General features: G+C 30.6%; 2 protein-coding genes across 3 annotated transcripts; one reads left to right on the top strand and one right to left on the bottom strand.

Annotated features, from left to right (window-relative positions):
* Positions 1-94: 94 nt before the first annotated feature.
* On the top strand, positions 95-11,048 carry LOC105126434 (probable RNA-dependent RNA polymerase 5). 2 transcript variants are annotated; one of them, XM_011027304.1, is made up of 20 exons: positions 95-559; positions 707-869; positions 955-1,090; positions 1,266-1,340; positions 1,778-1,970; positions 2,666-2,861; positions 2,957-3,044; positions 3,185-3,328; positions 4,126-4,185; positions 4,281-4,352; positions 5,482-5,588; positions 5,928-6,076; positions 6,459-6,681; positions 6,904-7,129; positions 8,213-8,358; positions 8,890-9,055; positions 9,826-9,970; positions 10,126-10,286; positions 10,383-10,665; positions 11,039-11,048. In XM_011027304.1, the coding sequence occupies exons 1-19, from the start codon at positions 214-216 to the stop codon at positions 10,617-10,619; spliced, it is 3,033 nt and encodes a 1,010-aa protein (XP_011025606.1). In that variant the 5' UTR covers positions 95-213; the 3' UTR covers positions 10,620-10,665; positions 11,039-11,048. The 2 variants fall into 2 exon arrangements, with proteins under 2 accessions (XP_011025606.1, XP_011025605.1); XM_011027303.1 differs by lacking the exon at positions 11,039-11,048 and having other exon boundaries at positions 10,383-10,669.
* Positions 11,049-24,360: 13,312 nt separating this feature from the next.
* LOC105126433 (cytochrome P450 78A7-like) lies at positions 24,361-26,295 on the bottom strand. The gene is made up of 2 exons (XM_011027302.1): positions 25,272-26,295; positions 24,361-25,186 (listed from the first exon to the last, which is right to left on the bottom strand). Exons 1-2 carry the CDS (start codon positions 26,259-26,261, stop codon positions 24,572-24,574), a joined length of 1,605 nt encoding a protein of 534 aa, XP_011025604.1. The 5' UTR covers positions 26,262-26,295; the 3' UTR covers positions 24,361-24,571.
* Positions 26,296-27,901: the final 1,606 nt, after the last annotated feature.

The raw sequence follows: 27,901 nt of genomic DNA, 5'->3' as shown, positions 1-27,901 counted from the left end.
AAATAATAATATTTTTATAAAATAACTTTTTTAAATTCTAACCACCAAAGATTACTACAGTACAAAATCCACGTATATCATTTTCCAACCATAAAAAACAAAAGTCTAAGATGCTCACTTACCAGGTAGAAAATCCAGCTACTCGCTCGCAGTTTCAAATAGCATTTTGCACTGCCACTGCCCTTCTTCAGTAGATCAGTAGAGAAGAATCCAATGGCAGAGATAAGTAATGATAAAATAGTGCCATTGCCTTGTGTAGTGGAGGAACTGATAGCCAAAATCTGCAGGGAGCAGAATCGAAGGCCGCTAGAAACCAATACCAGGTTGACACTGGCTTTGTTAGGGGAAGAAGTTGCTTTAAATATTCTCCGGAGAATTTCTGGTCAAGAGATTAGAAAAAGTTTTGACGGTTTCGTTCTGTACTTGGCCAAACAGTTCTCTCCTAATATCAGTGCTTCTTCTTCTTCCCCCAACATAAACTCCTCCCTCTCCCCATCTCCTCAACAACCCAAGAATCGGAGCCCCATTACACCCACCCGTTTACTGATGAATTCTCAAAGTAATCTACTTATTTTTTATTTTTTCATTTCGAAATGCTAATCATCACTGTTTGGAAAACTTTTCTGTCTGTGAAGGTCAAAGATGCAATTCAGGTTCTGGATTGAATTTTTTTTTTGTTTTTCCTTCCGTTGGGGCAATAATATAGGTGATTCTGGTGCTCAATCTCCAATTCCATTGAAGCTGGAAGGTTCACCAACCATGGATTCACAGAGACAGAGAGGAAATGAGTCTACAACCAGTCAACATTTGATGGCTTTGGGAGAGCTTGAGTTTAGAAAAGCTTTTCTTATCTTAAATTACCTTGGAGGGTAAGCTTTGCTTTACTTTGCGGTTTCTTGTGTTTTGCTAGCTGTTTGGTTGATAAGGTTTAATATATTCTCAAAATATCTACAGAAAAAATTTGGAAGAGGTGGTATCTGCCGATCAAATTAGGGGGTATAAGGATTTGCCAATGATAATATTTGAGTCAAAAATTTGGGAAGCTTTTGGATGCAGGAGAGATTATATAAAGGAAGAAGATCGTGTCAAGGTAGATATGTTATAAAACTATCTGGGTTTTATGCTTTTTAATTTGTTTAATTTTGAAATTTGAATGATTTGCGTGCTGGAGTCGCGGGTATGTAGTGAATATGTATGTGTAAATTGCTTATCTAGAATTGTAACTGATTATAATCCACTGTTTTTTTTTTGTTGCTATACTGCAGTATCCTGATTGGGATTCTGGGAAAACACACATCTATCATTGTCATGTTGATCCGGATGGAAGTTATAGGTTCAAGGTTTGAATTTCTCCTTAATCACATGCTTATGCATACATGATAAAGAGAACCATCAATTGTATTACTCTCCTGAAAAAAGAACAAAAAAGAAAGAAAAAAGAAAAAACTGCTGGTGATTCATGATCAAATTTTTTCTATTCTGGAAATTTTGAATTTGGATGCTTTTTTTCCTTTCAACTTCATGCTTGTATTATCATGGTTAATTTTGTGTTATCATTTCTATGAAATTCGCTTGTAGTTAGACCTGTATCAATTCTTTTATTCCAGATGTTGATAACATGAAATGCTCCTTTCCAAGGGTTCGAAAACAATTATGTTATTTATTGTGTTATCCTACTGTTGATTATTGATTATTGAGAGAAACTACTGATGTGTTTTTACTGAAAGAAGACATGATTTTTGGGTTAGCATTGTCATATTCATTAAATTTATTTCAGGGACCTTACCTCTCCAAACTGAGAAATGTCCTGCAAAGGACCTTGGGAGATGACAATATCTTGATGGTAAAGTTTGGGGAGGAAAAAGATGATAGAGATTCAGGGAGCAGTTCTCTGGATGATTATTTTTCCAAGTACAACAAGGTTCTTGGAGAAGGGATTCATGTTGGTTTGCGTTGTTACCGCTTTTTTGGTTAGTGTATAGATTGCTTCTTGGTTGATGAATATTGACTTTTGCATGACCCTTTTTGAGACACTGCATTCTATATTAATAACATACACTATACACTTATAAGCATAAGTTTAAGATAACTCCATAGCATATTTGTTCCTTGTGTGGGAGAATTAACTTTGTACAATGCATTTAAATAGATAATTGTCAAAATCGCTATAAACGAGCTTTTACTTTCCTGTGTTATACTCTAAGTCCTTTCAGTGTAACGAGATACCAGTGCCAGTCAAATATTTTTCCTTTCTTGTTTCTGTCCTTCAATGATAAGGCATTAGCTCATCATCTCAGTATGATTTGTACTATGCATTTCAAGAACTGTTTGTCATTGGGCCTCTGTAATAGATAGCTAATGGATTCTTATACAAACTCATCTTTAAGAAAAAAAGATTGTTTTTGATCCATGCTTTCAGATCCATTGCAAAATTGGTTAGTTTCTCTTGTTTTGTAATGAAATTAAGTATTACAACCATTTGTATCATAGTTTCACTTCTAAAAGTAGATATTTGGGCAAAAACTGTCACTTACATGTGTCACGGTACTGTGGCAGGTGATATTGTGTCATACATGGTCTTCGGAACATCTTTTGTTTGCTTTTGAATCCTTCAAGGATAATCATTTTGTTTAACTGACATTGGCTGTTGACCGTTGTTGACCAGTGTTTAAAGATGGAGGCAAAGAAGAAAAAAAGAAAGACCCAACCACTTCTCCTGTCAAGTGTTTTTTTGTCCGCATGGAATCTGTTGCATCGATTGATAATCAAGACTATATTTTGAGCGGGAAAACAATCCGTCAAGCTAGATCTATTTTTATGCATGTGGACAATTTGTCTAGTTTGTCCAACTATATGGCTAGGTTGGTGACACTATGATCTCCTCTCCTATATTTGAGAACCATATTTAACATGCTCTGTTAGCAATTTGAGATTAACATTCTTTGAAGAGACTCAGGTTTTCGCTGATTTTGTCAAAGACCATGAATCTGGAAGTTGATTTATCCTTTGTAGATATCAAGACAATAGCTGATGAACCATGCCGGGTGCGACTTATATGTTGATTTTTTTTCCTTTTTTTTTCAAAACATGGCTTGTTATTTGCTAGGTATGTGTGGACATACACAGATTATTGCCTGTTTGTCTATTCAATTTGCTGTTCTTTTTTATGTTTCTGTTGTTGCAGGATAAAGATGGTAATGTTGTTTACGGTACAGATGGGAAACCTCTTATATATACAGATGGAACTGGGTTTATATCTCATGATTTGGCTTTGAAATGCCCAAAGAATCAATTCAAAGGAACTTGCCTCCGAGCTTCCAATATTGAGGTTTTTGGTTAAGAGCTTGATTTCATTGTGCAATATGTTAAGTGAATTCTATTTAAAGAACGACAAGTATCATTTTCTCTAAATTAAATTGAACATAGATGTTTGATGATCATACTTTAGCTTTTATAATTTAATGTTTTGTTTTGTGTATGGTAACCACCCACTCTAAGTTTGACAATGATCCATTGATAATCAAAATTCTAACTCTAGGAAAAGAAATAGAAAGAAAATGGGTGAGTCAAAATAAATGAATATCTTCTCTTTATGTTTTCCACCAACTATTTTTCATTGAAGCCTGTTTCCAGTTATTGAAAATTTCCTTATCCTGACCCTTTTGTTGCATTCATGCACGGGTATCCAAGGCATTGTCAAAGAATACTTCTTCCAACACAAGGATAACCAGTGGAACTTTCACATTATTATTAGTAATAGCTGAATAATCGAGAATAAAAACTATCTCATTGCTTTTACTATGTAGGAGCTCACTAGAGGAGGGTTGGTTTAATAATTTAGATGTTAACATGTTTGTTCACTATTTTCCTTTTATGATGTGTGTGCTCGATCTCATTCCTCAGATTTATAGCATTATGTTTACTTATGTTTTATCCCATCTATTTTTTTTCTCCTTACCCTAGAACTGATACTGGTTCTTTTCTGAGTATATAATTTATGGAGGCAATGTTTTACCTCATTGCTGCTTTATTCCATCCACATGTTGATGTTTTTTCTTTTTTGTTTTTGGATAAACAGAACTTTTCATGTTTTGGCTCATTTGTTTTTTTCCCCTTCACTGCTAGAGAGTAAATGTACATAATGAAGTCATGGAGCAATATCCAGAATGTTGCAATGGGGATCCAGTATGTGCATCTCAGTCATTGCTAGTTTCTGTGGTTTTAAAATTCTATTGTTTATTTGACTTCGAATGAATTATCTTTTCATTTCTTTTTTCAAGCCTTTGCTGATCCAGTTTCGTCTCTTTAATAATGGTAGAGCTGTCAAGGGAACTTTCCTTGTGAATAAGAAGGTATAGTTTTGGAATTTTGTATTCCATTGAAATAATAATGAGTTGATTTTTTGGATTGATGTCCTCTCGTGTTCTTTTGCATCATGTTTTGTCATGTTTGTGAGATCTAAACTATTAAATTCAAAATCAATGGGCATTACTTTAATGCATGTTAAAATGATTATTATATTTTTTGCTTCACCAAATCTAGTCATTAAATTCAAAATTAATGGTGACATTTGGAACATGATTGGTTATATTCCCTTAGGAACACAAGAGGATCCAAACATTACTTTTTTGTCCATATTTAAGGTTCATTGAAGCCAGTCTGGTACAGTGATGATTTTAAAATTTTAGAGAATTTTCACATGTTGATACAGTTGATGTACTCTCTCTGAATCATGAGGTTTCTAAAACTTTGAAGATTATTGGATCTTTAGTTTGATGCATAGGAGTGATTGTAATTTCTCTTGTTTCAGAGAAGTAATGGCTTTTGATGTAAGATTATTAGGGTTGGAGAGGGAATTGAACCAAACAATCTATATGCAGGTGAACTGAAGCTGTCCAAATGACCAGAAGTTTCTAAAAGAAAAGTACATCATATGAAATCACATACTATCTATTTATCTACTTTGGGACAATAAATGTTTGGTTGAATAACTAACAATTATGGTTCCGTCACTGTCAGAATGGAACAATTTTCTTTGAGGCTGGAGGGGTACGAAGCTTAACTGATGACCATGTGAACATGATGATTGCAAAATTGAATATTACGCAATTTATATTCTCACTCCCCTTCTGAATGCTTTGATCTACTTATTTTTCTTCTGCAAAATTATCCTTTCTCACCACTATTGCCTCCATTTCTGATCTAAATTGCATACAACAATATCTGCATCAGCAATGTAGTTTGGGTTGATATGACCTTTGAATTGAAATTGGACCTTTATGCCAGATTTTTCTGTTATGACATGACATATTAATAAATCATTCACGTTACTTTAGGAAGAAAGTTTTGAAATCCAATAACTGGTGGTTATTGATGGTCCCAGCCAGAGTTTGTGGATAACCTGGTTCCTATCTAGCTAATTTCTTTCTTGATTTGTTTGTGTTTCTGATATTTGATTATTATTTCCATGTTTTTTTGTAGCTTACTCATCAAACTCTGCACATAAGGCCTTCTATGATTAAGGTTGAGACGGATCCAAAACTATCAAGTACTTTTTCAAAAAATTCATTGGAGATAGTTGGAACCAGGTAGTTATGATTTTTGTTCTTTATTATTTCCTGTTTGTATGTTCTCTCAGTTGATGTTGTGTTTTGGTTTCTAACTGAACAACTGAAGTACCATAATAATACAATTTTTTTTTATTGTAAGTTACAAAACTTGATATTCTGTTCAGTAGTTGGACATGAGTTTTTGCAATTATGTTTGAAAGAAGCTGCCAGCAAGTTGGACTGGCTTGGAAGCATTGTGATGTATCTTGAAATAAACTTACTGATATAGAGAACTCAATGCTCTGCCTTTTTTATCACTAACTATGATTTATCCAATGAAAGAAAAATGCGGTGACATTCTTACTTTCCATCTTGCAGCTCTCGACCAAAGAAAACGGTCCTTTCAAAGAATTTAATCGCACTTCTTAGCTATGGTGGTGTTCCAGAAGAGTTTTTTATGGGAATATTGAATAATGCTCTGGAAGATGCCCACGGCATTCTCTCAAACAAAAATGCAGCTCTACGAGGTAGTTTCCTTTATAAGAAGTGTTTGTTTTAGGTTTTCCTTCTGATTCTGGTTTCTTCTTTGAAGATTAAGCTGGTCAGCAATGCCATTGATTATACATTAACTTCTTCTGTTTTGCTATTTCTTTGTGGATCCTTCCTGGCCATTTCAGGAAGGATTTTTATGCTTTATTATCTTTATTTTATTTTCATGGATTTTACTCTTTTACAACTTGTTTTAATCTTCCCAGGAGGATGTTTGTAATGACAATTCTGGTGTCCTCTGTTGAGCTGGGCATTCATTGATTTATTTATCTATATTTGTATGTTAATTTATTTTTTATTCTCAATGTTTCCAACTCCTATTAAGTAACTGTAACAAAGGTTTTTCTTTGCACTGATCAGTTGCACTTAATTATGGGGATATGGATGATAACATTGTGGCAACAATGATTGGCTGTGGGATTCCGCTAGAAGAACCGTATTTGCAACATCGGTTGTCAATACTGATGAAGGAAGAAAAGAAGAGTCTGAAAGGAGGAAAAATACCTGTGCCTGAATCATATTATTTGATGGGGACAGCTGATCCAACTGGACTCTTGGAGAGTGATGAAGTTTGCATAATACTGTACGTTTGTTATTGGCATGTTTCTTTACTATTAATGTGACACATATATACATACACATTAGCATTTAACTAGCCGGATTTGAAAGTCACAAGATTTGTTCTATGCCTGGCTATTATGTATGTGCATGGTTTACCCCTATACACACCCCCATCGTTGCAATTTTGGATTGAAGTTATCAATGTAATTATGAGGTGCTTTCTTTCTTGATGGAAAACATGCAGAGATTGTGGACAGATTTCAGGGGAGGTATTAGTCTATCGGAATCCAGGTTTACATGTTGGAGATATACATATTTTAAAGGCTAAATATGTAAGGGAGTTGGAAGATTTTGTTGGAAATGCAAAGTATGCTATATTTTTCCCATGCAAAGGACCACGGTCTTTGGCAGATGAGATGTCAGGTGGTGATTTTGATGGTGACATGTTTTTTGTGTCAAGAAATCCTCAGGTCAGTGTTATTTTCTTGATCTTTGGAAGAATATCCCTTTTCTTATTTATTTCATTCCATTTAGGAGGAAAAGAAAATAAAAATTGCTTTGTGTGTGTTTGGGAGATGTTTTTGGGAGTCAGGTTCTTCAGCCATTCTCTTATTTCCATTTATTTGTGTAAGTTTAGTTATTCCTTTGTTCTGTAACATCTTATTGCCCCATTTGGGTATTTATCTCATTTTCAGGTAGTGCTTTCAGAAAACGAGTTGGTAGTTTATTCTCTCATCTCTTTCAAGTGACGTTGAACCTTCAGGACCTATTCAGTAGCAGAAACGGAGGCTATTAATAGGATGTCTTTTTCATGTTCCCAAATTTGGAAAACTCAACTAAGATGCTTTCTCAGTTTCAATTGTTTCACAAATGACGAACAAGGATTATTTTGTTGTTTGGCCTTTTCATATTTGATTAATGTTGTTTTTTTATTATATAAATACAATAATTTTTTTTTAATGAGTTAATGAGTAGAAGAATTTTTTAGAATATTATTCAAGTATAAAGTTAAAATGATATGCAAATAGAAAAAAAGATTTAGAGCTTTGTTTCTTGACTATTCTCTCAATTTTCTATTGAAACAACTATGACATAGGCGGCATTTTTAGATGAAAATTTTGTTTCCGCATCATTTTAACTTTTTACTAGCATCTCCGAGGAATAATTATAGCTAGTGTCTGTTAAAGTGACAAACCATCACTGCTTTTATTGTGATAACCTACTGGGACCTGGCAAATAAAACCTCTAGAAACTATTGCTTTTAATTTGTTAATGCTGCTGTGTTTACTGATGATGGAACCTGTGTTTACTGATGATGGAACCTTTTTACGTATAATTTCCTTCACTCCTTATGGTGCATCTCTTTGAGACTCCTTCATGTGTATGTCATTTCATGTGCTTGAGTTTTATTTCATACCAGTGATCAACTGAGAACTGTTTGTATGTCTTTGAAAGTTTGGTCTTGTGTAAATAAATGTTTAAGTTCTGTTTCTAACTGAGTGGAATATGTATGGTTTCAAAAATTAATCATTTGCAATCTCTTTTCTCTTCAGCTTCTGGGATACTTTAAACAAACGGAACCTTGGACACCTTCTACTTCAACCCCTAATGTGCCTAACAGAAAACCAAGTGAATTCTCTGATGAGGAGTTGGAGGTTGAGCTTTTCAAACTATTTTTGAGGAACAGGTTTCAGCCAAGGTAAACACCTGATTGCATAATATGATAATCTTTTGCAACCAGTCAGCCACAATGCTTCATTTTTGTCCATCACATGTCTCGTTTTTAGTGTTGATTAGAAAAAATATTTTTTTTTGAACTAGGATGCTACACTTTTTCCCTCTAATCTCAATATATGAATTTATTTATTGATGGAATATCACATTAGTGATGTAATGTTGAAATTGTACGTTATTTATTGAGTTATGTGGGTTGTTTACCCTTTTGAACAGGCCCAAGTCTCAAACATTTCTTGCTCTGGGGTTTGAAAATTTGTTTTCATACTTGTATGAAAGATGAAAATCTACTATGCTAGCTTGGGTTAGTGTATCCGGTCCCAAGCCTGGATAAAAGAGTAGGGTTGGGGTAGGTTTACAGCCAGCGTAAAACTGTCATTTCAATGGTATGGATCCTTTTGATCTAACTTGTATGAAATATGAAGGCATGTAATCTATTTTAGTTATGTATCTTCATCACAATGTTCAATGCGTCAAAGCTTTTGGCTACTTTCAGTTCCACTGTGGGGGTGGCAGCGGATAGCTGGCTGGCAATGATGGATCGGGTTCTAACATTGGGAAATGATTGCACAGAAGAGATAGCTTGTGTGAAAGAAAATATCAATCTGTTGATTGATATATACTATGATGCTCTAGATGCTCCAAAGAGAGGTGGAAGAAGGGTTAGTTTCCTACCTTACTGGCTGTCAAATGTACACTAACTAAAGTTTTCTTATTTCTTCTGAACTGGATGAAATGAATTATGGGTTATGTTTACTTTAAGATGATCACTTGTCCCAATATTTTTGTGAACATGGCAAAGAAGATTGAATTCCCTGATGCCTTGGCTGCAAGCATTTTGAACTTCTAAGTTTCTGCTTGATATAATATGAAGATCAGCTTTACCAATTTCATGTGCTTTAAAATATTATTTAGTTCCAATTGCATATTCATTTTCTGGAATCTTGCTGGAATATGAAGATCAGCTTTACCAATATCATGATCAGGGGGGGCTACCTTGCTGGAATGAAACTAATCGCTAGATGTGGTTTTCCTTACTGGCTGGCACTTGGCAGTACTCAAGGAGATGGAGAAATTATAACTCTGCATATGTTAGCACATTTGATTGTTTCTTTTCCTTAGATATAAATCAGAAAAATTACTATAAATTTTTTTCTGTGGTTGAGGAATAAAAAGCACTGAATATATGCAGAATGGCTATTCTTCAAATGAGCAAATAAAATGAAGGTTACCATATACTCAGCCATTTGGAGGGATTTGATGTGTAGAAGTCACAAAGTTTGTGGTTTGGTGATTATGTGTATGGATAAAGATGCTCTAACTTGCATTATTCTTGAGGATTCTAGTTTGGGGTGGTTTCTTTGATGATATTCAATTTGAAGTAATTTGTTAATATTTTGAAATCAAAAGGACTTTTCCTACTTTGAAACAGATTGAAGTTCCAGAAGGCTTGAAGGCAGAGCTGTTCCCACATTTTATGGGAAAAAATGAAAAGCAAACCTATCGATCTACTTCCATATTGGGAAAAATTTATGATAAAGTGAAAGCATATGAAGACATGGATCTGTCATCAAATGGTGAGGGTTTTATGAATCTAAAGATTGAAGCTATGAACCTCACGTGGTGGTTAAATTTCCCAGGACATGAAAATTATTTGAAGATTTTTTGTTTTTTAGCATTTACAAATATGATCATTAAATTGAGTTTTATTGATGCTTTTTCAATCCGTTAGATGTTTGGAAACTCCCTTGCTTTGACGATGAAGTTCAAGAGTTGTACCTTGTGAAGTGGAAGGAACTCTACGGTCAATACAGGAAGGAGATGTGCATTGCTCTAAAGGCTGGTGAAGAGAGCAACGACAAGGCTAATGAAGTAATAAAGAAATACAAGGAGGTCAGTTTATCATTTCTTATTAATCCTTTCCTTTTAAAATAGTCTTGGTGCTGCCTTTTGCTTCCAACTTCACTGACTTGTCATCATCTCATATAGTTATTATATGAAGCCGCGGAATTTAATTTGAGCAAACGAAGAGATGAGGAAATCTTTGAGGAGGCCGTGGCTCTGTATCAGGTTTCTTACAATCATGCCAAGAGCCAAGGAGTTGTAGGAAATTGCAGTTTTGCCTGGAGAGTCGCAGGTTTAGCTCTTTGCACGCTCTACGTTTTGAAGAATCAGGGTGAAAGACCTATGATATGTTCGCCATCTGCTCTGAAAGCGATTTTGTAGTTTAGACTAGAAATAATGTTGTGGTAATATAGCATAAAGATTTATGGTAAGTGTTGGGTTTTTTTTTTTTTTCTCAATACTAATCACGAGTATGCAAATGCGGTGAAATTATAACTTTAATGTTTAATTTTGCTAGAATTTGGAAGAATTGATAAGTTCAAGCACTTAATTAAATTTTAAATTTGTTTAATTAATGATATGGGGAGTTTAATTAATGAAATTGAAGACTTAATTAAGCTTAAAATTAATTTAATTAATAAAAGCAGGAGTTTAATTTTTAGAGTCAATTAAAATCTAAATTGATTAAAATTAAAGTTAATGATCGTTTGCAAAAAAGGCATTAGAATATAAAACAGAGAAAACCCAAGCGAAACCGAAGAAGCACCATCATCCTCGCCCCTTCATCTCCAAAACCAGAGGCAATAGAATATAAAAGAAAAGGCAAAGGAGAAATAAGCCCAGAGAAGAACACCAACAAACAAAAACACCGAGATGAGAACCGATATTAACCATTGTTTTCACAGCCTTCAGCAACTAGGTAAGTTTCTTTCTCTCCTCTCGTTTTGCCTCATTTTCATTTTAATTCAAACTGCACTGCCCTCTTCAAGTGAGTTATTAGCTTGGGCTAGTGATCAAACTGCACTGCCCTCTTCAAGTGAGTTTTAATTCAGTGAATACGATAGCAACATATGTTAATCAACGCACGCACGTTGCTTTTGCTTTTCCCAGTCGAGTTATTAGCTTGAGCTAGTGATTGGTTTAAGCCAACTAGATTCAGGTAAGTTTCTTTCTCTCCTCTCGTTTTGCCTCATTTTCATTTTAATTCAAACTGCACTGCCCTCTTCAAGTGAGTTATTAGCTTGGGCTAGTGATTGCTAAGAATGTGTTTGACCTTATGCTTTATTCATATATTTTATTCCCTTTCTTATATGATATCTAGCCAAGTGAGCTTCTTTTTTATAATAGAAAATTCTAAAAATATTTAGGGATATTTATTAATTTATTTATTTTTATTTTTTCTGCTATATATTTAATATGTGGACCATTGTTGTTAAATACAAATATTTATGTTACGCAATGTTTTTTTTATTCTTGTCTAAAAAGAGCAAATAAAAAAAAAAGTAAGCAAAAAAAAAAAAAAAAGCATTAAAATTGTTTCTTCTTTATTAAAAATTCATTCATTATCGTCAGAGTTAAGAATATTATATTTTTTTAGTTTATATAGTATTTACCAACACTAGAATTGAAAATATTCATAGGTACTGTTCACTAACATCAAAGTTAAAAATATAATAAGAAGAACACAAAAATAAAGAAAAACAAATTCTTAGGAATTTCAGATAAAACTAGCAATGCAATCTGCCTCAGACAAAACATTTAAAGGGTGATAACATCTTTCTTTTCGAGTAATTAGTCTCGTACCATATGATTTTTATTGAGCAGTTAGAGTTCCTAATTATCATAATACTAAGTGATGACTTCTTAAACTAGACTGTTTCCTCAAAGAACAAGATATCAATATCTGTTCTTTTTTCATAGATTTATTTTTAATTAGTTACTGCAATGTCCGAGTGTGACAATTATTATTATTATTATTAAAAAAAACATAAAATTAATTTGAAGGGATTAAAAACTATATGAACTTGATATGAACTTGAATTAGATAAGTTTATTATTATTATTAGGGGAGTCGGACCCCATAAACTTGGGTTTGACAGGGGTATCAACCCATGTTAATTGGGTGGAAAGTGATGACATACCAAGAAATTTGGATCTGGTAAAAAATTTGGGTGTGGAACGGCCAAATCCCAAGATATAGGGTCTAACAAAGACAGTGAACCCAGGTTGCATGGGTCTTGAAAGGGATGTCATACCAAATGAATGTGAATCTTATTATTATTAATTTTATTAGTTTTATTTTTTAAAATAATATTATTATTATTGAAGAAAAACCGTAAATTTAATTTGGAGGGTAAAATTAAAAATTATTATTATTAAATTTCAAAAACAAAACCATAGATTTGATTTGAATGGAAAAATTAAAATTTATTATTATTATTATTACTAAATTTTGAAAAAAAAATACTAGTACCATTGAAGAAAAACTATAGATTTGATTTGAAGAGTAAAATAAAAAATATAAGAACTTGGATCAAGCATATTTAATATTATTATTAATATTATAAATAGTATTATTTTTATTTTTATTAATATAATTATTAATTAATTTGAAAAAATATTATTACTATTAAAAAATATAGATTTGATTTGAAGGGTAAAATTAATTATTATTATTATTAAATTTTATAAAATATTATTACTATTAATGCAAACTATAAATTTAATTTGAAGGGTTTAAAAACTATCATAATTTAGGTCAAGTAAGTTTAATATTATCATTAATATTATTATTGTTGTTATTATGAATATAATTATTAATAAATTTAAAAATAAAATTAATACTATTAAAAAAATCATAAATTTAATTTTAAAAATAAAATTATTAATAATAATATTCTTGGGTTAGGCGGCTTAACTCAAAGCTTGGATCTAGCATAATTGTCAAATCTAAATCTCTTCTAAAAATATTTTTTAAAATGTAAAATATATTTTTTAAAATATCTTTTAAAATGTGTAACTCCCCCTTTTTATATATATTTTTTTTATAAAAAAAATCTAATTTTTCTAAACAATAATTGAATCTACAATGTTTGGTTACTTGGTGTATGTATAGTGTATGTATAGTAAATTCATATATTGCCCATCGTCGTCAAAGTCAATTGACATGTGGTGATCAACGAATTAACAAGTGTCCTCAATATTCTTGTTAAAATAATAATATACTTGTTAAAATAATAACATACTAGTCGCGATGGTCAATCAATATATTAGCCTCCTTTCTGTTTTTGAGTTTCTTTTTAAAATTTATGGAATTTAGTTTTATAATAAAGATAATTTTTTAAATATTTGATTTTTTAAAATTTAAATTTTGTTATTTTATTTAATTTTTTAATATATTTATTTTTATCTCATAATTAGATCATATATTTAACAAAATAATTAAAATATATGAAAAAACAATTTCAACCTAATATATTAAACTATTAAATAAAAAATATAATTTATATTATTATTTAACATACCATCTCAAATAATATATCACCTTAAATAAAAATCATTTGATCTTGAAATTTATATAAGTTCATATTACATTATACTGAATTTTTATTAAATAAATAGAGATGATGAGATCATAATTATTAAACCCGGCCCGGCCCGACGAGTCATCCCGGGATTTGGTTGATCTGATTTTAAAAATAAAATTATTAATAATAATATCCTTGGGTTAGGCGGGCTAACCTAAGATTCTTGGATCTAGCATAATTGTCAAATCTAAATCTCTTCTAAAAATATCTTTTAAAATGTAAAATATATTTTTTAAAATATCTTTTAAAATGTGTAACTCTCCCCTTTATATATTTTTTTTTATAAAAAAAATCTAATTTTTCTAAACAATAATTGAATCTATTACTTGGTATATGTATAGTAAATTCATATATTGCCCATCGTCGTCAAAGTCAATTGACATGTGGTGATCAACGAATTAACAAGTGTCCTCAATATTCTTGTTAAAATAATAACATACTAGTCGCGATGGCCAATCAATATATTAGCCTCCTTTCTGTTTTTTAGTTTCTTTTTAAAATTTATGGAACTTAGTTTCATAATAAATATATTTTTTTAAATATTAGATTTTTTAAAATTTAAATTTTATTATTTTATTTAATTTTTTAATATATTTATTTTTATCTTATAATTCGATCATATATTTAGTAAAATAACTAAAATATATAAAAAAATAATTTCAATCTAATATATTAAACTATCTAATATATTAAACTATTAAATAAAATTTTAAAATATAATTTATATTATTATCTAACATATCATTTCAAGTAAAATAACAGTAAAAGTTATTTGGTCTTGAAATTTATATAAATTTATATTATATTATATTAATTTTTTATTAAATAAATAGAAATAATAAGATTATAATTATTAAATTCGGTCCGGCCCGACAGGTCACCCCGGATTTGATTGACCTGGCCGACGAGTCATCCCGGGATTTGGTTGATCTGATGGCCAGACCAGTTCAGATTTATCAAAGATCGGCCGATATAAAAACCCATTAAAACTCGGTCTATCCGGCAGATCAACCCATAACTCGGGCGGTCTGGGCAAACCTGAGCAAGAACCAGGTGACTCTCCATGATAGATTTAGGATTTTATCTCTGTTTGAACACGTGGAGGTTGAAAAATTAATAGTGATTTGGTTGTGAGCGATGACATAAGCTTCAAATCCGTGTCTTCGAGAAGAAAAAGAGGGTTTTGGAGCGCAGATCTAGCATAAATCAAAAAAGGGAAAAAATCTCAGGGTTTGGGAGCGTAGATCTAGCATGAATCAAAAAGGGAAAAAATCTCAAACAACAAAAAATAAAAAGAAAGAACATGGGGAAGAGAGAAGAAAGATTTACCTAGAGATTGAAAACTTGTTGATCTCTCTTCACTGATTAGAATTTAAGCCCAAGGCGTAAGAAAGGAGAGGCAGCAACGAGGAAGGGTGCAAACAGAGCAATAGATATTATTTTTGTTTTATGTTAAGAGTGATTCAGAAAATACTTTACGCTCTCTTCTCAGTGTCAAATATTTTCAACCCTTTTTGTTGAAAATGGGTTAATTGAAAATATTATACTTTTTAACTTAATTTTTTTAAATAAACATAGTAAAATATTTTTAGAACTTTATTTCGCACTTAGAGTTTTTATCAAGCGGAGATAAATTTTATTTTATAAAAATTAATTAATAAGTATATTTTATTTATTTTTGAGATTTTTTATTAAATATAAATCTTGAACTATTACTCTACTGACCTTTAAATTTTAACTGATTTTATTTCATTTCATGTCTTTTTCTCTTGCTCTTAAATATATTTAAAAAAATCATGTTCACTTCCTTTTCTTTTATTCTTCTCAAATTTACTATTATGAGGAAATTGTTTTATTATAAAACATAATTAGAAGCATATATTTTCTAGTTAAATACCATTAAAAAAATTTCTTCTTTATTTTAATAATTTTTTATGAAATATTAAAACTTTAAATATATTTTTTTAAATTTTCCCGAGTTGATCCAGGTTGACCCGTAAAACCCGAGATCTGGTTCCTTGACCTGGTCAATACCCGGGTCAGGTTTAATAATTATGGGTGAGATTCGAACTCGTGACCGTCTGGTCATAAAGGTTCTGATATTATGTGAAAGAATTATTTCAACCCAATAATTTAAATTCTTATGTGAAGTCTCAGGACATGATTTATATTATTCTTTAACAAGGTGGACTCAAGTTATTTTTTAATATGATTTGTTTTTCAGATTTGATTTGTTGGAAATTGATATTTAGATTATTTTTTTATTTTACTTTCTAGGAAATTTTCATATTTTTATTTAGTTTTTATTTCATTATAAAATATTTGGAGGATATTAACCTTTTTAATTTCATAAACAATTTGAATTTAGAAATCCATTGTTAGGTTTGAAAGCAATTAAAAGTATCATCTGCAAAAGTTTAATCGATTAAGTATTTGGTATTATCAAAAAGTTTTTAAAAATATATTTTATTTGAAAATATCTTAAAATAATTTTTATATTTTTTTTTATATCAACACATTAAAATCATTAAAAACACTATAAAAAATAAGTTAATACTTTTCAAATCAAACATGCTTAAATACAATTCCAAATACAAAAACAAATGATGCATCAATCCTAATCATGTCTTCAATAAGTTGTTCATTTTTATACATCTTTAAATAAAAATAAAGAATGTAACTCAATTGATCAAATTCTAATTTTATTTTTTATATCATCGTTAATTTTAGGATCATAGAACATTAATTAATATGCATGTAAACCAGCAAAGATACCCACTGTTATTAAAAAAAAAAAAAGGCAATGTAGAAAAATAATTGCAATGTAGCAAAAAAGAAAGGAATTCAATAAATCTGAATTGGTTATATATGGGACCCAAAAAATACCACATATATAAATTAACTGAAACTTAAATATCAAACTTATATAATAAGCACAAGATTTAAGCATAAAACTACAATATTTCTAATATAAATTTAATGTAAAAAGTCTAAACAAGTAAATTAACACATGATAAGTTAAATTACACTTACATACCAAATACATAATTAAACGCAAAAATATAATATTTTAAAAACAAACTTAATATATCATTCCAAAACAAGTAACTTAAACATTAACAATTAATAAGTTTATTCTAATCTCTTAAGCCAAGACCTCCTCCAAATAAACGATATTTTTATAAACATTCTTCTCCAATCAACATCTTTAAACTTATCATCTTAAACATTTGCCACACATCCTTTGTAGCAAACACTTGATTTTTTAGATGGTATATATAACATCTAGCAAACCTTAATAATAATATATTTTAAATGTTATATATAATATCTAGAATTAATGATTGCTGGATGCAAATTCAGAGTTAAATTATTTGAGTTATACCTCTTATAAGTGCAATTAATTGATTTGAGCTTGACCAACATGTAACAACTAGAATTTACCATTGTTTTAATGTGTGTTTGGTTTTATGGTTTTAGTTTGAAAACAATTATTTTATGAAAAATATTTTTGGCTAAGGTTGATTTGATATATTTATACATGTTTGGTTAAACTCGGGGTTGAAAAAATAATAGTTTGATGTATTTGGTTAAAAATGCTTTTGAAATTGAGGTTATATATATATATGGTTTTAAATTTAAATATTGTAGATTTAACTACTCATATTACATCATGAAATAAATAATACTTCATATAAAATGTTTTTAATTGTTTTATTAAATTATCTATAATTCCATAACATATAAAATTTATCCAACAAGAACTATAGTTTTCATGATTTTTCAAGCGTGCAATGAAATTGAATAAAATATTATCAAAAATAAAATTGAGATTACAATTCGAGTAAATTTAATTTACTCTATACTATTTTTTTTTTAAAAAAAATTATTTATATAACAGTGCGAATAAATTTAATTCACTCTAAACTAGTTTTTTTTATAAAAAATTATTGTTCATGTAAACGTCAACAGTATAAGTGAATTTTATAATTCATTGCATTGGTTTTTCAAAAATAAAAATATTATTCATGTAAATAGTACTTAATTCACTAGCACTAGTCACTTTAAAAAATAAACAATATAGAGTAAAAAAAGAAAAGCAGCCAACGCTGCTTTGATTTTAGCTACATTTTAAACACTAGGCACCATTAGAAATAAATTGCATTTTTAATTTTACTAAACAATTATTTGGTTGTGGTTGCTTTAAATACAAAAACAATCATACAAGCAAAATATAGTTAGATAATTGTACTTTCTTGCAACCTATTTATTCCATATTTTTTCCTGTAGCTTAAAATAATTTCTCATCCATCTCATTTTAATTTATTAGTGTAAAGCTAGTTTATCATTTGGACCAGAGATAAAATAAAAAGTGATTAAATTAAAAACAAAATACAAAAACCAAATCATAAAAAAATGATTAGAATATTTAAAAAATATTTAGTTTGGTTAAGTTTTGGTTTCATAAGCCCTCAACCATCCAGATTTAGTTAAAACTAAACTGAACCGAAATGAAAAACCAAACTGAACCGAAACCAAACCTATTAAAAAATTAAAAAAAAACAATATAGTTTTTGGTTTCAAATATAATATAACCAAAACAAACTGAATATTAAAAAATAAATGAATCAAACCAAAACTAGTCGGTCGGAACTAATTTCAGTCTGATTTTTTATATTTTTATAATTCTAATTTGACTATTTTTATATGTAAAAATCAAACTAAATTATATTTTTATAATTTTAATTTAACTATTTTTATATGTAAAAATCAAGTCAAACTAAAAATATTGTAATATTTACTAAAATGCATGAGTATTTACTAATAAAGTTTTAAGATTAATAATAAATCAGATGAAAATATATATATTTATTTATAAAACGTAAAATTACAGTTTTATATAGAATAAGTGATCAATTATATAACTGTATCTAACTAACTGTCTAGCTGGAATACAATTATCAGGATTCAAAATCACAACGTGTGTAAATGTCGCTCTCATTACGAAGGGCGACAATTACTCCTCCTCTCCATCTGAACCTGTGCAAAATCCGACAGGTATTTGCATGCAAAATTTTTGTTTGATCTCAACACGAAAGCATGCATGAGAGAGAGATACCGCAGATATCATTCATGACCACACAGCAAATAATTGCTATGTTCACGTGGTTGCGTACTTTTGTTCCTTCTTGGTCCCTGAGCTCAGATGGTCTCTGTCACCCTCTTAACCCTGACGTACACCGACGTCGTATACTAGCAGCTACCGTGCATTTGCATGCTTCCTAGGCCTTAAACCTAGGTTGTTCTCAGCACAGATAACGCCAGCAGAAACAGTGATAATTTCATGTGGAGTGTACTGATGAGATCATACGGCGTTGTTGACGAATCTTTGATTCTTCTACGTTCTGACAGACATGTGTACAGTGTACGTCCTGCGAAAGATCTTTTTACTCGGCGAGCGAGCAAGCAAGCCAACAATCTGGTTCGATTTCAACGAGCTGCTCGTCTCCACTAACTAGCTGGATGGTATGTGGTTTGACCTGGTTCTTCAACCATCCCAGTTGCGTCTTAAATGCCTTGTCTCACATCCATTACAGAATATTAAGCAGCAGAGTGTCGAGATAAGTGTTTTTTTAAGTATTATTTGTTTTAAAATGTATTGAAATAATATATTTTTAATTTTTAAGAATTATTTTTAGTATAGTTAGTTAAAATGATCTAAAATTATCAAAAATAATATTAATTTAAAGTAAAAAAATTATTTTTTTAAATACTGTTAAAATGAAAAACCAAAGAATCTCAAGGAAGAGTAAATTAGGCTATCTATAGATGATTCCCCCTTTCACAGCCGACCTACTTTTAATCTGCTGAGCGTAGTTGCTGACCAAATTAATCATATTATAAAGTAAGGTGTTTAGGTTTATCTATGATGTAACGAAAGATTCTTGAAAAAATTAAAAAAAAAAAATACATGGAGCATGAGACGACACTTTCACATGTAGCCGTACAATTAACTCTACACGTTGACTAAGAATATTTGCACCAATCAATGAAGAAAAATCTAAAAAGTATTTTACACGCAACAATCACTTTTCGAATGAATTAAGTACGATTGTCTTAACAAGCTCCCCTCGAGTACTTGAATGTAAAGGATTTGTTTTTTTTTTTTTTAATGGGAGTCGTGTTATATTATTAATTAATGAAATCCGTTGACTGTTATTTCGAAATGGATTTCCATGCTTTTTTTATTTATTTATAGGAGTTGGAATACTTTATTTAAAAATATATTAAAATAATTTGAAAATATATAAAAAAATTAATTTTTAAAAAACTCTTGATAAGTATATTTATGAGATGACAAAGTAATGAATAACACAACTAAGAACAATTAAACTTAAATCTTATTTATTTTTATATTTTAAAAGTATTTTTTAAAAATAATTTTTTATTTTTTTGTTTTAAATTAATTTTTTAAATACTTTCAGATCATTTTGATGTACTGATGTCAAAAATAATTTTATTTTTTTAAAAAATAATTTTAATATATTTTTTAGCAAAAAATAACCGCTACTATTTTACCAAACATCTCCTTCTAATTTTGAAAGAACTGATGTTTTTATCTTGGATAAATTACAAAATTGCTCTTATTTTATATGCTTATACTATATAGGTTGTCTATGTATTGTCACATGCTATTTCTAGAAATGTGTACTGTTTTCAATTACAAGACAATTCAAAAAAAAAAAAAGTGTTTTCTAAGCATGATTGCAATGTCTTAATTTATATTTACTTGAGTTTGATAAACATGTCAGATTTACGTTACTTTGAATTTGATTAATTGCCACATTCACGTTCTATGAACTTGGCCGGCACAAAGCCCAGGCACTTTGGGTATGCCCATCATGCCACACTCATGTTCTTTGGACATGACAAGTATGTCAAAACCATGTTACTTTTTTTATAAAAAAAAACATTGCAAATATAATGCATGTTAACAAGAATGATATTGACCCACATGTAAGTTTGCAATGGATCTACATTTCAAATATAATATGAATGACAAAATAAAATCATTTCCAACAAAATAAAATTAAACTCTAAATATCTTTTAAGACTATGATGAAGTACTAAATAAAAATGATGCATGTTGATATGAGTAATGATCAACGCATTCGGGCACGTACAACATCAAAGCTTAGAAAGTCAACGATCTTATATTTTTTTTCTTGTTGTTAGATTTTACACAAAAAACAACTAATTATGAGCAAGACTAGATAATATTTTTTTTCTTGTGATGCAAAATTCAAATAAATAAATAAAGGACTAAATATAATAACATGATATGTTTAAGTTATATTTAGAAAAGTAAGTGGAACACATATTAAAGGCAATAAGAAATTAAGATGTTGAGCTGCATTGATTAAGTAATAAAACATGGTAAAGGAGAAGTTGAGTTGCATTCATTAAGTAATAAAATATGGTAAAAGAGAGTGATAACACCTCCAAATTTAAGGAGTTAGATATGAGTGTTTTCTTCATCAATAAAAATGCACAACTGATTAAGTAATAAAATAACATGGTAAAAGAGAGTGATAAAACCTTCAAATTTAAGGAGTTAGACATGATTGTTTTCTTCGCCGATAGAAGTGCACGACATGAAATCTTGTTAATGACCATTGTATTTAAAATAAGAAACAATTGATCAACTGCTTAAAATATGATTAATAAACCTCGAAACCAAGCCTGAACGCTTTAGATTTGGCTAGTGTCTTGGGTCTAACAAATATATCAGGCCTCCATTGCTTAGATTTTACAAACATTTCAACTCACGTTAATGTGGCCTTAGCTTTTTTGCCAAGTCTATGCGCTTTGGACTTGATAGTCCACTAAGTTCAAGGATTTTAGATCTGACAAATGTGTCAGATCCACATCATGTGAACTTGGTTGACTTTCAAATTCATAAATATTGGCAATTGAAACATCCTTGAAAAAATAATAAAGCAATCAAAACCCTGATAGATAAGACAAGCAACAAAGAAAAAAAAGCATATTAATGCAGGTGTTAGAAAATCCAAAATAATTGTCTAATCTCATAATAAAAATCATGCATTTTAATCACAAAAACTAACCTCCAAGTTTTTCAAAAAATCAAATGAGCCAAACAGAAACCAAGCAATGCAACACAAAATGAAAATGTACGGTGAACCGACCTAGTTAGTATAAAAACCCTTGACTAACCAACAACTGCAATAACCATCAGAGTCTAAGCACACCCTAACGCCAAACTACAAAACAAATAAACATAAAAAATAACACCACCAATCTTTGAGAACCCAACCAAAACATAGGGATTTCAATACCTTAAAATCTAAAACCAAAGAGAATGAAACAAGACTAGACCCCTGGAAAATACCCCAAGAAACAAAACAATCGTTCCCAACGAAACTATATAAATTCTACCGGACTCTTCAAGAGAAAGAATGAATTATTAAATATTCTATAAACTAGCATATAAAAAAAAGAAAATGAAGCATGATTGTCTTAATTAATCTCAGACACAAAATCCATATGTAGTCCCTTGAATCCAACAAAATCTAAAAGAAATACTTAAAATAAACAATCTAGCATAATAACAAAGTATTTATACTTGCCCAAAACAAAAAGAAATATAAAAGAAACCACTATCATCTCATGCAAAATCTCATCCAATTACACCATATCAGCATTTTTTCAAGAACAATCATGTAACTCGGTACATTATAAGTAAGACCTGTATCTAATTATTAACTCCTCCACACTAAACAAATCCGGAGGATGATAGCTCATCAAACATCCACTTACAACAAACAACCGAGCAACCCAAGCCAAGCCAAGGTGTCAACTAACCCAGTACTGAAGTCGCCCCCAAAATCATACATGAATCTACAACAGATAACTAGCATCTTAGAAACCCCCATCTCTTACCAAAAACCCAACATGCTAGCTAACCCAGTCTTGATGTTGTCCTCAAAATCAAAGATGAATTCACAATACACCATTATATCATAAAAAATAATAAAAAGCAATTTGTTTATAACTTATTATGAAAATTAATTAATTTTCTTTTAATAACATTATTCCAATAAAACACTCACCATCTATACATAGATGACTGAGTTTTTTTACTATTTTTTATAATTTTAGAATCCATATTTTATCAATGATAATTTTTTAACGGTTTGCTGGTATAATTCCATCCACATTTCACAAGAAAAGTCAACAGGCTAGGTTGAAAGAACGTACAACATTTAAAACAAATTGACATCGGGAAGAAATTGCAAGAATCACTTGGTTAAATAAAATATTGCATGTATGAATTGCAATTCTTTATCCTTTTAAACAATTGTCATTATAATTTTTTTGGTGAAATTTCTCAGGCCATACAATTACTTAAAGAAGAAGCAAAGTTGTTCTCAAACAAACAGGGCCTTGATTTTATGATCTTAATGTCATTTTTTTAAAAAGCCTAATTGCCATTTTGATGCCAATCTTAGGATAAAGATATCTATCATATGACTAAATACATCAAGAATATTAAATTTCATAATAATTACATTAATGTTATAATTCTTATAAATCCTTACTCTAAAGATTTATTTTTTAAATATACACATAGCAAATGTTAAAGATTTAGACATGAATAAGTTTTTTACTATAGCACTTGGGGAAAAAAACTCCAGCGTTCATGAATATAATGATGGACTATATAATAACACTCTATAGTAAAAGGAGAAGAGAAGAAATAAATAAACATATTTGTATAAAAGCTTAAAAATAATTATTCTTAGGACAAAAGGAAATAATTAATAGCTTAAACGTAGGCATAGAAAACAGAAAAAAGAAATTAAATTATGAATTGTGTATTACTTAAGATCTCAAAAATAATGATTTGTTCACTATTCAAATAATGAATTATAATGCCAAAAACAGAAAGCTGAACAGATTCAAAATACAGGTATCTAGCAAGTTCTGTTCAACATATTTAAATCAGTCTAAGTTGGATTGATTTTTAAAATAATTTTTATTTATTATATTAAACTAATATTTTTTTATTTTTTAAAATCATTTTTAACATCGTATCAAAATAATTTAAAAATATTAATTTGAAAATAAAAAATTTATATATATATATATATAAAAGGTAGCGTCTTTTGGATTGCCTTGACTTTTCATCCGAAACCAAACAACCTTTAACTATTTAATATGCCTTGACGTTTCAATTTAGCACGTTACATTTCGGGACTATAAATATTCAAATAGTTTGTGTATTTTTGGAATTGTCATAATGTCTATTTAATTCGATAAAAATTACTTTTGAAAGTATAGTATATTTAAAAATATATTAAAATAAATTTTATTATTTTAAAAAATTCATTTCTCCATTAACACTTTAAAACAATTCAATTGTTTTTTTCTTAAATAAAACTAAAAAAAGGTAAGAAAATATAAAAATTTGAATGTAGAAAAATAGAGCACAGACACTACAAATATCAGTCTTCCAATTTCATTGATTACGGCGACAACTTCAGACTCCTAGTAAAATATCACAAAATAGGCGCCATTTAAAAAGAAAATAACAAAATACCGAACAGCAAACATAGCCGAGATAATGATAGATATAATCATAACATATAGTAGAGGAGAATAGTCAGTATACAACTAATTATAATAAGTCCGCAAACCCTACACGGGAAATGCCCTAGATACCTAGTTGTTCAACTGCAAAGCCACAGCATGAAGAGGATACTTCATCTCACAAGACAGTTTCAAGACCTCACTGAGATCCACTGGGTGCTCACCATCGTGAACCCACTTGAAATGGTGCACTAACTTGGCCACCCAAAGGGTCACGGTGACGAGCCCTAAGTTCTTGCCAGGACACACCCTACGCCCAGCCCCGAACGGTGCAAGCCTCAGATCACCACCTCTGACATCCACATCAGCTTCTATGAACCTCTCTGGCTTGAACTCCAGTGGGTCTTCCCAGACATGCGGGTCATGTGTGATGGCCCACATGTTGACCATGGCAGTGGTGTCGGCGGGGATGACCATTCCATTGCTGAGCTGGACGTCCGAGCTGCACAGCCTGGCCCAGGATAACAGTGGGCCCGGTGGGTGGACCCTGAGAGTCTCTTTCACGACGGCCTGCAAATAAGGTAGTTTTGACATTTCGGAGTCGGTCACCTCAGACAAGCTCCTGTCTTTCACAGCCATGTCAAGTTCCCTACGGAGCTTTTCTTGAACCTCAGTGTGCAAGACCAACTCGGCCATGACCCACTCTGTTAACAGAGCAGTTGTATCTGTCCCTCTAAATATCATTTCCTGCAAGACCAAACTCCGTGAGTCAGAAAACTTTTAAAAAATATCGGTTAGTAATGGCTCTTGATGCATAGTAAAGGACACGCACCCATAAGACAGCAACCATATCATCATCTTGAAGTTTCTCTTCACCTTCCAAAGACAGAAGAACATCAACAAAATCACCATCATCACCAACTTCTCCTGGCTCACCGTGTCTATGCTCTGCGATTATGTCCTTGACGAGCTTCCTAACTCGAGGAACGAGTTTCGAGCAACGCTTTTGTATACGAAATGGGTCGTAAAAGTAGTTGAGCCATGTCAAATAGTCACACCAGTTGAAAGCACCTAACAGCTCAAAACCTTCACTGACCATGTCTCTAAGCTCCTCAAGCTCTTGCCTATCTTGCGACATGTCGTATGTCTTTCCAAAAACACTTCCCATGATGTTGTTCAACGAGGCAAACTGCAGGTGTTTTCTTAGAGTGACAAAACCGTTGAGTCTTTGTTCGTTCGTAATGTTACGCAGCATGGTCGTACATTCTAGCTGGCGAAGAGATTCATGGGCTAAAATGCGCCGTGGAGAAAACAAGTGAGTGGAAGCTATTCTCCTCAGAAGCCTCCAGTAAGTGCCACTAGGCGCAAAGCCTATGGCTCGGCTAAACATGAGACTTTTAGCCGACTGTTTAATAGGGCGGTCAGCAAAGTAGGGAGAGGTCAAGATTTCTCGGGCAATATGAGGGTCAGAAGCCACAACAACAGGAGTGGAGCCGAGGCTGAATGCCATGAGCTGGGTGTTGGCTCGTTTCCAAGCCATGGAAGCAAGAGTGCGGTGAGCCAAGCCACGGCTCAAAGTGAAAAGGCTACCAAAGATTGGTAAGCCTCGAGGTCCGGGGATGGAGCGGTGACCTTTTTGGTTTCTCCCATTTTTCCATGCAACACCACCCACAGCAAAAGCCCATGTAAAAAAAGCAAGAGACACGAAGGCCATGGATAGAGAGAACAAAATAAAGCCATCCAAAAGACCTTTGGAACCTAGAAATGCTGGAAGAGTGAATACCCACCAGCTTGTGTCTTTTGTTACCAAATTCAGCTCCATTTTGCAAGCAAAAGTTCAAGAACTGAAGGATGGATGAAAAGAGCTTTCTTAGACACCAAGCAGGAAGCTAGGGGGGTATATATAGTAGTGTTGGAGAAGGATGTGGTGGTACTTTGGACAAATTAGGAAATTAACATAAAAAATAACGAATTAACACAGTATAAACAAGTTTCTGGTAAAATGGTATATTTTTTATTTTCATGGTCACCAGTCATGATGTTTAATTGCTGTCATAGACCAGTTAGAAACATTATATATAATTGAAAACAATAATAATTAAATATTGCATTTCTTTTTATAAATAATAAAAATTATTTAAAATTTTTATTTTATATTAAAAAATAAAATTTTTATTTAGTGTTGATATAAAAAAAATTAATATGAGATAGTAACCATAATTAACTAATGCATATGAAAGTAAACTGACTAAAAGAAAATTTTTTTATTTACCCCATCATCCCGCACGTGAGGTAACTTCTATACTCTTTAAATTTTTTCTATTAAAACCATTATTTTTTTAATAGTGAAACTTAATTTTTTAATAATTATAAAATTCTAACAACTTTTTTATTTTAAAATTTTGTTAATAGCTACAACTTTTTAATTTTAAGATTAGTGTCAATATTAAAATTGAATTATATCAATGCTTAAAAAAGATGGTGTCTGTTACAATTAAAATGTGCAAAATTAATTTACAACTTAAACAAAGGGTTATCAAGATAGTAAGGGATATAAAACTCGAACTTAGTGGTTGAATTTTTATAAGGGTGAATGTCTAGAATTTTAAAGGTTTGTAATCCGAGTTCTAAGCTTGACTTGCACTTTATTTGAATGCAAGCGTAACTAGACTGCATTTAAGATAATGTGTTTTTTTACAATATTGTTTTTAATGTTTAAATATTTGATAAGAATCTTATAAGTTATAAATTTGAATTTATTATTTAGTTTCATACAAAATAAAATAAAAAATCATTTGCACTAGGAAAAAAATTAATGACTTAGTATTTGAAATGGGTAATTTGAAATTGAATGCAAACCAAGTCAAAAACCAAGTTGATGATTTTGATGTAGTTTTAGATAATCTCTTATCTTGTGATGATTGGATAATTAAGGTAGAAAATCATGATGGTTTATCAAACTTTGATTTGCTTGATGTTACTGATAATGCAACCGAAGAAAAAATGTTTAAGAAGATGAAAGTGATGAAGAAAAATAAAATCTAATGATGCTTATATAGAGAGTCATGGTACTAGAGATGATTTTGATATTCAAATTGATGTTAATAAAGAAAATTCAAAGTGTTGGGCCAATAGCTCCCAAGTCAGTTGACTTTAGGTTATTAGGTGTTAAAACACCTCTTCGGGCTTAATTGCTTAGGTTAGGGAGGCTACGAAACCAAATTTTACAATCTGATTTCATATTTTATTTTTCGTGTAGTGTCAAAAAAATATTTTTGACAACCTTTACAATACTCATATGTATAATTTTCTAAATTCACACAAGAAAAGAAAAGTTAGAAATCGAAAAACACTACTCAAATACTTTGTTTTGTTTATCTAATTTGCTTTCTTTCATTATCTAATTTTCTAATTTTATGTTCTTATTTTGTTTATCTATTTTGCTTTCTTTCATTATGTCTA

The sequence above is a fragment of the Populus euphratica genome, unplaced genomic scaffold (assembly GCF_000495115.2).
Source record: "Populus euphratica unplaced genomic scaffold, PopEup_1.0 scaffold78.1, whole genome shotgun sequence".
Lineage (NCBI taxonomy): Eukaryota > Viridiplantae > Streptophyta > Magnoliopsida > Malpighiales > Salicaceae > Populus > Populus euphratica.
This window is presented reverse-complemented; position numbering and strand designations above follow the sequence as displayed.